We start from the raw sequence: 10,942 nt of genomic DNA on the forward strand, positions 1-10,942 counted from the left end.
AGTATACAGAAATGAAAATGGACTACAGGTACACAAAACAACATGTACAAATCTCACAAATAGGCAAAACTAATTGGTGGTGTTAGAATTCAGGACTGGTTTCCCTTCAAGAGGATGGAGAGGGTGAGGACTGGGAGAAAAGATAAGGGGGGGGGGCTTTTAGAGTGTTAGTAATATCTAGCTTCTTGACCTGAGTGGTGGTCAAATGGATAAATTTAGTTTGTGACAACTTATCAATCTGTATACTTCTGATTTGTATGTTTTTCTCCATGTCTGTTTTACTTTAATACAATTAAAAAATCCTGGGCCTGCAAAAATATCATTTTGGCTACTTATCCATGTATATTTACATCAAATGCATTAAAATAATAATATTTTTTCCTTCAGCTCCTCATGCTACCCCTTTCATTAGATAGTAAAAAAAATAATTGCAGTTTGCTCTCTGAAGGATACTGCATGTGCAAACATCATAGAAAATATCCCAAGTATCTCAGCCTTGGAGCTGGTAATTTATCAGTTCATTCCCATTCCCTCCAAACTCTGATAATCTCATGTTGTATTTTATCAAATCCATTGTGTGTGTGTGTGTATCTTGCACTGGCCTATAAACTAATGAGAAAGGATGGTGTCTTGTCTGTTGATGGTAGCCGAAGCAACAAACACAATCTCTGTTTATTTGCCAATTTGATTGAATGCATAGATGGCTGGCTGGCTATTAAATTTTATATCTTTTTGGGGGTGGTGGGTATAGCTCAGTGGTAGAGCATATGCTTAGTATATACATAAGGTCCTGGGTTCAATCCCCAGTACCTCCATTAAAGAAATAAATTTTACACCTTTTCTTTAGTGGCAATCAGATCAAAGTTGTTTTAGGGCCAAAGGGCACTTAGGTAACTTTATAACACAAAGACAGAGAATTCCCTTACTCATTGCCATGATGATTTCTGGTTTTATTTTCTTTTATCTTCTTGGTTATTAGTATTGGAGGCAGAAATACTATTAGAGGCATCAAAGTTTATTTGCGGGAACACAATGTTAGCTGATAGTGAAAGTAAGTAGGGAAAAGTAAAAAGTATTGAAAAATGGGTTAATCTAGTGTAGTTGTTGGAGTCTTTGAGTCAAACTCATAGTTCAAATCTTGGCTTTGCCACATACTGGCTGTGTGATTGCAGGTAAGCTGTTTAACTTTTCTAAGCCTCAATTTTCTCATCTGTAAGATGAATGGAAAATGTTATCTACCTAATATTGTGTTAGGTAGGTCACTGTGAAGTTTAGATGAAATAATGATCTTAAAATACCTAAGGCAGTTCCTAGACACACAGTAAATTCTCAATACACATATTAAAATTTCAGATATACATATTTACCTTCATTGAGGACATAACAGGAGGGAATGGGCAAAATAGAACAGAAAAGAAGAGGTTGGTAGGTAAAGAAGACACTTTGGACAGCCTGGGCTTTAAAATATCATAAAATAGTAGTGCTGGGGATGTCAAAGGTGGAAGGGATCTTAGCAATCACTTCATTTGTTGTTTTTAGAGGTGAGATTGAGGTTGAGAGAAGGGCAAGGTCCTATGATGGCTCAGTGGCTGATCAGAGACCAGAGTCTAGGTCTCGAGACTCATTCAAGAAGCCTTTCATTGTGCTGTAAATGCTTTTTCAAGGAATTCCAAGGCTTGTTCTTCTCTGTAGACTGTTGATTACTGTAGATGCATCTCAGTTTGGGGGTAGAAGGAATTTGTGACCGTAATTTCCTTACCAATTTTCCTTGACTTTAGGATTGCTTGTATTTTGATTAGATGGTTTGCTTATCATTTTCATGACATTGCATTATAAGAAGATGCCAAAATTTAGCCTATGACTAAGAGCTGGTGAGCTCTCATGTTCATTGTAGAGAAAGTGTGATCTAATTGAAGAAGGCTAATAGAAATGGACACAGTGTAGGGGAGTGGAAAGAATATAGATGGGGTGGTCATATAGACCTGAATGCCACCTTTCCATCTCATTGGCTGTCACCACCTTGAGAAAATCGCTTAACTTTCATGACCCTCAGTTTCTCATCTGTAAAATGGGTTAATAATACTTACCTTTCAGAAATGCTGTGAGGATTGACAGCGATCACTCCCTGCAGAGGGCCTTCCATGTGGTAGGCACTCAATACCTGGTGGCTACTATTACTACAAAGGACAAGACTGGAGTAAAAGGAAAACTCAGACATTTGCTCCATTCATAGTCTGGTCTTAACAAAGAGGAAACCACAGGGATACCCACCGATACAGAACGCTCCCTTCATCCTTTCCTCCTCGACCAGCCTGAGCATGGTTTGCATGGTGAGCAGGGTCATCATCATGAAAGGAATGCTCTGAGACACTGCAGTGAGGGGCACAAGAGGAGAAGGACGTTACCTCCCCACGCTGGGGAGCTCTGTGACTCCCCCTCATGTCAACAACAAGCCTGTCAAGGCTGCATGAGGGAGGCAGGTGAGGTGCAGCAGCAGTCGTGCTCCTCCATCCCCTCCCCCCTCCCCCACCATGATGCCAGGCTGTCGCTAGAGAGTCAAGGGGTGGTTGGTTTAAAATAAGATACTCAGTATAACAGCCACCTGTACCTGTTGTTTAGTAGCAATTACTGACTTGAATAAGATTATATTAATGTTCACCCCCCCACCAGAACTTGCCTGTATCCCCAGGACCTAGCACAGGTGATGGGGTCTCAATAAATATCCATTAAATAAAGTGGTCTAGAAAAAAACATCCTAAGAACCCCTTACTTCCTGCAAGAATTCAGTGGTTTGCAGAATACGGCTTGTGAAAACATGTTTCTGGAAACACAAAGCCAGATGATAGGGAAGATGAGGGTGGGGGAGAGTCCAGCCAAACTCAGAGCAGTGTGGACCCACGACTGGCCAGCAGGCTCATCCATGCTCACGAACAACCCCCCAAATCCCTGTCAGTATTCTCTAGTCCAGAAGCAGTTCGACCCCTCTCCCTTCTGCTTCGGCTCCCATCTGGGTTTAGACGGTTAGTCAGGGTGACTGTTTCCCAGGGAAGATGTGGACAGCAGTCCCTCCGTACCATAGCTGGTTGCCAGTTCAGCCAGGGCCAGCACAACAAACTCATTTGGTAGCTCCAGGATCCTGAAGTTACTTTGTACTTCATACATCACAGAGTTGAAGTCATGTGCAGCAAGAGACACCAGCACCTCACCAGCTAGCATTCTGATTTCTCGGAGGAGCTGACGAAGAAATGGAAAATAACAGTAACAACCACAGGAAGAGCAGAGCGAGTCAGCAGAGGGGAAATAGTTTACATAGTATTTATACCTTTTCCATGGAGCGAGAACAGGCTGTTACAGACCCAGTGGGGAAGGCTCTAACATAGGTGGGAGCAGCCAGCAAAGCAGAAGTAATTCAAAAGTCACCTCAACCCAGTTTTTAATAGAGTTCTTGTAAACTTGACGCAATACACGTTTCTTGGTACGATATCAGGTACTGTGAATGTTAAGACTGATGTTTTCTGTTTAAGTGATATGAATTACTGAAGGGAATGGAGAAAGAAAAACAGTGAGGAGTCTAGAGCTTTGGGTTTTAGCATTGTCTTGATCTAATTATCCTTGATGTTAGAGCTATTTGGAGGAACTTCTGCTTTTGGTAACGGTGGATGAGGCAATTTGATCAACTTTCCTGCTAAAAAGAAAAAAAGTGCTGGGCAAGATATTAAAAAACATACTCATAAAAACGTCAAAGAGATCACAATATAAAGTGGAGTTACTGAATTGAGATCTGGGCAAGGTTGGAAATCCAGAGAGATAAGCCCTGCTTTTGAGGCTGCTTTGCAGCATTTGGAACAATAGTAAGAATTCATTGCCAACCAGTGATGAGAACCTGGTCATCCTACTTCTCATCTTTGGGGCTAAGACCCCAAAGGGCTACATTGAGATGAAAGGTGAAATTGGCTCTCTTTTACAAAGGGTTAATGAAGCCAGGAAAAGCTTTCAAATCTCAGAGAAATGTATCTCTAACTATGAAATAGCATTACAGGTGAGTAGGGGAGATCTTTGGGGATTTTCCTAAGAGCCCTCAAATTCCTTGCAGGATATTTGGTCCTATCCAAAATGTCCATAAGACATTTGGGCCACACCAAAAAGAAGCTGCCTAGAAAAATCTTAGGCTCTGAAATTAATCACAGATTTTTTTGTGTGTGCCCTTGGCAGGTAAACAAGTAAAAATCCTTTCTGGAAGGAAATAACTATCTCAAGACTCAAATTATTTCAACAAATAATTTTTCAGATACAATGCCTAGTATACATGGATAATTAGGCATATGAACAAATTAGAATTCATGTGAGAGTCTAGAAATCTGGGTTCTAGTTATTTGTCCTGTTGATAGATAGCTGTTACATTTTTAAAAAAAGATTTTTTAGCATTTTATATATATATGTATTTTATTGAAGTATAGTCAGTTTACAATGTGTCAACTTCTGGTGTACAGCGTGTTTCAGTCATACATATACATACATGTATTTGTTTTCATATTCTTTTTCATTATAGGTTACTACAAGATATTGAATATAGTTCCCTGTGCTGTACAGAAGAAACTTGTTGTTTATCTATTTTATATATAGTAGTTAGTATCCACAAATCTCCCAATTTATCCTTTCCTACCTCCTTTCCCCCGGTAACCATATATTTGTTTTCTATGTCTGTGAGTCAGTTTCTGTTTTGTAAATAAGTTTATTTGTGTCTTTTTAAAAAAAAATTCCACCTATGAGTGATATCATATGGTATTTTTTTTTCTCTGTCTTACTTCATTTAGAATGACGATCTCCAGGTCCACCCATGTTGCTGCAAATGGCATTATTTTATTTTTTTTCTATGGCTGAGTAGTATTCCATTGTATAAGTATATCACAATTTCTTTATCCAGTCAATGGAGGTTTAGATTGTTTCCAAGTCTTGGTTATTGTAAATAGTGCTGCTATGAACATCGGGGTGCACACGTCTTTTCAAACAGGATTCTGTTCGGACATATGCCCAGGAGTCAGATTACTGGATCATATGGTGAGTCTAGTTTTGGTTTTTTAAGGAATCTCCATATTGTTTTCCACAATGGCTGCACCAAACTACATGCCCACCAACAGTGTAGGAGGGTTCCCTTTTCTCCACACCCTCTCCAGCATTTATTGTTTGTGGACTTTTTAATGATGGCCATTCTGACTGGTGTGAGGTGATAGACTCATTGTAGTTTTGATTTGCATTTCTTCAATAATTAGTGATATTGAGCATTTTTTTCATGTGCCTATTGGTCATTTGTATGTTTTCATTGAAGAATTGCTTGCTTAGAGATCTTCTACCCATTTTTGATTGGGTTGTTTGTTTTTTTGTTATTAAGTTGTATGAGCTGCTTGTATATTCTGAAGATTAAGCCCTTGTCAATTGCATCATCTGCAAATATTTTCTCCCATTCCATAGACTGTCTTTTTGTTTTGCTTACAGCTTCCTTTGCTGTGCAAAAGCTTATAAGTTTCATATGTTTATTTTTGTTTTTATTTCTATTGCCTGGGTAGACTGCCCTAGGAGAACACTGCTAAGATTTATGTCCAAGAATGTTTTGCTTATGTTTCCTTCTAGGAGGTTTACAGTGTCTTGTCTTATGTTTAAATCTTTAAGCCATTTTGAGTTTATTTTTGTGTAGGGTGTGAGGGAGTGTTCTAACTTCATTGATTTACATGCTGCTGTCCAGCTTTCCCAACACTGCTTGCTGAAGAGACTGTCTTTTCTCCATTGTATATTCTTGCCGTTTTTGTTGAAGATTAATCAGCCATTAAGTCTGTGGGTTTATTTCTGGGCTCACTATTCTGTTGCATTGATCCATATGTCTGTTTTTGTGCTAATATTACACTGTTTTGATTACTGTAGCTCTGTAGTATTGTCTGAAGTCTGGGAGGGTTATGCCTCCAGCTTTGTTCTTTTTCTTAAGAGTTGCTTTGGCAATTCTGGGTCTTTTGTGATTCTATATAGATTTTAGGATTATTTGTTCTAGTTCTGTGAAAAATGTTCTGGGTAATTTGATAAGGATTGCATTAAATCTATAGATTGCTTTGGGTACTATGGCCATTTTAACAGTATTAATTCTTCCAATCCAAGAGCATGGGATATCTTTTTATTTCTTTAAATCATCTTTAATTTCCTTAATCAATGTTTTGTAGTTCTCTGCTGAGTCTTTTACCTCCTTTGTCAGGTTTATTCCTAAGTATTTTATTTTTTGATGTAATTTTAAAAGAGATTTTTCTTTTTACTTTCATTTGCTGATATTTCATTGTTAGTGTAAAGAAATGCAACAGAGAGATCAAACTGTGGTTACCAAGGTGGGAAGGAGGGTGAGAGGGATAGATTAAGAGGTTGGGATTAGCAGATACAAACTGTAATGGAAAATAATCTGAAAAAAAAAACCCCCAAAACGTACATATATGTATAATTAACTTGCCTTGCTGTATACATGAAACTAACATTGTAAATCAACTACACTTCAATTAAAAATTTTTTAAAAATTAAAAAAAATGCAGCTGATTTCTGTATGTTAAATCTTGTATCCTGCTACCTTGCCAAATTATTTTATCAGCTCTAGTAGTTTTTGTGTGGAGCCTTTTGGGTTTTCTATATATATTATTATGTCATCTGCATATAGTGACAATTTTACCTCTTCTCTTCCAGTTTGGATTCCTTTTATTTCTTTTTCTTGCCTGACTGCTATGTCTAGGACTTCCAATACTGTTGAATAGAAGTGGTAAGAGTGGGCATCCTTGTCTTGCTCCAGATTTTAGTGGGAAGGCTTTCAATTTTTCACTGTTGAGTATTATTTTGGCTGTGGATATGTCATAAGTAGCTTTATTATGTTGAAATATGCTCCTTCTATACCCACTTTGGTAAGAGTTTTTATCATAAATGGGTGTTGACTTTTATCAAATGCTTTTTCTGCATCTATTGAGATGATCATGTAATTTTTGTTCTTTCTTTTGTTGATGTGGTGTTTATTGATTTCTGTATGTTGAACCATTCTTGTGTCCCTGGGATGAATCCAGCTTGATCACAGTATGTGATCTTTTTTATGTGTTGTTGTATTTTGTTTGGACAGCTGTGTTACTTTGAAAACAACCTCTCTTAAGTGTCAACTTCCTCCTCTAAAGGTGGATTGGATATTACCTCTAAAGTCTTTTTTAGCTCTACCTCAGTTTCATCATCTGTGAAGGGGTATATAATAGGTGCTGTAACAGTATCCAAATTACCATGAAGAACAAGTAAAAGTGATCTGTGGTCCTGGAAGTGATGTAGAAAAAGATTATGGTTCATAAAAGTTTATGGAGCCATCTATATGGGTGCAGTGGGTCACTTAAAGACGTGTTCCTGGCCCTGACGCTGATTCATCATCAAAGATCAAACTTACGCTGTCATCTCGCATGTCCTTAGAAGCATAGTAAATCAGCCTTTGGACAATTGCATCATCCAAGATGTCAGTATTCTGAATGATGGAAGTGAGATGACTATAAATGTCTTCCTGCAAACATACAAAGTTATATACAGAAATTTGAGTTACAAAACTAAAGGAATCAGATAAAGTCCAAATGAATAACACCATTAAACTAATCAATGTATCTCTGCTACACAGTGTATTTTATATATCCTAACTGGGGCTTCCTGAACATAACATACATCTTTAGGAGTCAAGGCTTATATGTAGAGCAAAGTCCCTTCTAAATACTATTTTAACTTGACTACATTTCTATGGCAAAATCTAACTGAAGGCAGGGGCGGACTACCTGACTTAGCAAATTCTCTCGAAACTCATTGCTGTAGGGGACTCAGGGCAATGGAAATGCCCAACAACCTAACTGTTGCTCTGACTACCAGGAAACGAATGTGGCATTAAGGAACACAGTGCAATCCCCCAAAGGCTGATAAGTTATGAAACTTGTTCCTACAGGGGATTTATTCATTGCTGCACTCATGCCTTTGTGGAGAAGAAGTTGTGGATCCTTTTCCATAGAGCTGCAGCCTCCAGGAACTGTGTGGCTTGAGCAGATGCTGTGTATGACAGCTCTTCTAAATCTCTTAGGTGGCTACATGGCCTTTGGAAGATGAGAGACTGATGTTCTGAAATTTCCAAGAGCCTCAGGCATGTTACCTGGAGGTACTATGCCTATGATTGGGTGTGAAATAACTCACTTTGCCTAAGGGAGTCTAGTATGCACTTGGGTTGAGAACCACTGGATTAAGAGACAAAGGTTTAGGTGCTGTCCTTTACAGGGAGGCTACATTGAATCATGATTAGGAGCATTATCTTGGAGTCAGACAGACTTGTATTTGGATACATTCCTGCCGTCCTTAGGCAAGTCATGTAACTTCTCTGGGCCTCACTTTTCTTAGTGTTCAAATGGAAATGGCGACTGCTACCTCATAAAGTTGGGAGGAGTGAATATAATATGACGCACTACTGTTTCGAAAGCTTCTAGCTCTCTGCTCCCTGGATAAGTGTTCAGTGAAGAGTGGCTATTGCTATTTTACAGAAGGTTATGAAGCCAGAAAAGCCTTCAAATCTCAGAGAACTAAATCTCTAATTGTGAAATAGCATCTCAGATAAGTAGGGGAGATCTTTGGGGATTTTCATAGGAACTCTCAAATTCTTTGCAGGACATTTGGTCCTGTTCAAAACATCCACAAGATATTTGGTCCACACCAAAAAGTCCGTGATACATTTTGGATGGGACCAAAGGTCTGCTAACCCTCAAATTACACCGGAGGAGGCTCTAATCTAATCAGGTTGTACGTGACATCCCCCTCTTCCACATCTATCTGTATATGGTTAGGGAAAGGGGCATTCTTTTGTTAGCTTTTAGAATTGTATACTCTGAATCCTCAAATGCCAAATACCATTACTTAAACATGACAATGACTTCAATTATAACTGCCTTTTTTGAAAAATTGAATGCCACTTAAGAAGCCAGAGAGAAAAGAGGAAGTTGAGGCAAAGAGGGATGTAGGTGAAAAATGTTGCAGTAACTGGACTAGAAAAAGTGAATGGGGAAGAGATTGTTCTCTATTTTCCTTACCTTGCTAATATCATCTTCCTTATTCAGCATGCCGAGAGTGAGGTTAATATCTCCAAAAATCTCTAAAATGTACAGAAAAAGAAGCATTAAGTATGTGCTGAAATGCCTTCCTATTAATTGCTATGCAACAGACACAGAAAGCTTATTTCTCATTTTCTCTCTCTCCTTGTCTCTTTCTCCTTCTTTCCCCTCTCCCCCTTTCCCACTCTTCCTTTCTAGACTATCAGTGTTTTGATAGCAGGAACTGTGTCTGATTCTTATTTTGTGTACCTGAGATACTTGAAAATAGCAGATGCTAAGTTTTTTTTTTTTTCAAAACCTGAGTTAAATGTGGAGTAGGAGAGAAAAGATGCTAGATTCCTATTTATCTCTCCAGTCATATAGGCATCACCCTATATCCACTTTAGCAAAGCTCAGCTCTCAGATTCCATGGCTGACTCCCTTACACATGACTTGAGTGGGAGAGGGCAACAGTGTAACATAGTTAATTTCCACTCCTTCCTCAATGCTCCACCTTATTTCTCCACATCCTCTTTCTCTCTGTCTTCCTTCCTGGCTCTCTGCCAGGTCTCTCTTCTGGTTCCATGCTCATGGAAACGTGCTCTTTTCTGATAATGACCTAACTATTTTTGACTTGCACTTTCCAGGAATTATTTGAATAAAACTCTTTGGAAAACTGAGAAGACATATTTGAGTCAAAGATATTGAGCAATTTCATGCTATGTGGAAAGTTGGCAGGAGGGATACTTCTGGATGAGGTGAGTTTCCACAAGGCTCCAAATCAAACAACATAACTGTTGGATATAGCCTTTTTTTTTTTTTGGCAAAGCAGAGTATTTCCAAAGGACTCTTTCAGTATTTAAGATTAAACAAGAAACTATCTTTCTTTGTGTTGTAGTCACTTTCTCCTCAAGTGGACCAAACATTTTTAAAGAAGGTAAAGCACAATCATCTCTCAAGCTCCTAGTCTGTCATTGGTCCTTTACAACCCATGTGATTTTATTATTTTGGAATAAAGGGAGAATAGAGACAAACGATCTTACTTTAGGATAGCTTTTCATAAAACCTTTAAGGTGTGCAGACCCTCCCTTAACGATGCATGCCATGCCTCACCTCACATACACATATGGTCACAGACACAAAACGCCTGACTCCTCAGGATCTGATGATGCTTACCTGCAGATTCATCCACGTCCTCAGCCATGGCTTGGCTGTTTCAAGGTCTCTAAGAGATAGCACCTAAGTATCAGGAATAATAAGGCTAACAAATCGAAGAAGCAGGTCAGCAAGTTTCTCATATAAGGTTCACATAAGGGTCTCTAAATCAAAGTCCCTCCTCCACTTGACTGGCACAGTGATCTGGAAGTTTCCAGCGTTGGGCGGCTGCAGAGGAAGATGATGCTGTGTTCTACCACTCTGACATTTTCTTGCTTCTGAGCTCCTGCTGACCAACAAAATGGCTTCATCTCACCGAATGTTGTCCCTTTGTTGGAGACTGGAGTATCTGAGAAGGAAGAAATTAGAGACTGAAACTGAAACCATTTTCATAGATCAAAGGAGTTCTTCTCCCTAAACCTGGGTCCATTGATCTCAAATTTGGGAATGGTTTCCCGTGGTCACTTGACTGGCCTGGTGTTGGTAAAGCCTTTATGGTGACCTTGTTGGTTGTTCTACTTGGTGAAAGTAAGTCACACAAACTGGGCATGCTCAGTGGACCGGAATGCCCACAGGGGCAGTTGAGTGGAATGTCCAACTGACAGCAGCAAAGGAAAATCTTCTCAGCCTCCCTCCCCAACCACCCCTTCAGCCTCACCATCACTGACTTGATCTGGATGCTG

The 10,942-nt window shown here is 39.1% G+C and overlaps 1 protein-coding gene across 1 annotated transcript in view; it reads right to left on the bottom strand.

The window, feature by feature from the left end:
- MROH2B (maestro heat like repeat family member 2B) overlaps positions 1–10,308 on the bottom strand; it is a 59,421-nt gene extending 49,113 nt beyond the window's left edge. The window contains exons 1-5 of the mRNA XM_032468249.1: positions 10,281–10,308; positions 9,105–9,166; positions 7,442–7,552; positions 3,075–3,234; positions 2,272–2,370 (exon numbers count right to left, since the gene is read on the bottom strand). Of these exons, the coding sequence (XP_032324140.1) occupies positions 2,272–2,370; positions 3,075–3,234; positions 7,442–7,552; positions 9,105–9,166; positions 10,281–10,308 (460 nt within the window). The remainder of the gene's footprint in view (positions 1–2,271; positions 2,371–3,074; positions 3,235–7,441; positions 7,553–9,104; positions 9,167–10,280) is intronic.
- Positions 10,309–10,942: the final 634 nt, after the last annotated feature.

This window comes from Camelus ferus, chromosome 3 (genome assembly GCF_009834535.1).
Source record: "Camelus ferus isolate YT-003-E chromosome 3, BCGSAC_Cfer_1.0, whole genome shotgun sequence".
Taxonomy (NCBI): domain Eukaryota; kingdom Metazoa; phylum Chordata; class Mammalia; order Artiodactyla; family Camelidae; genus Camelus; species Camelus ferus.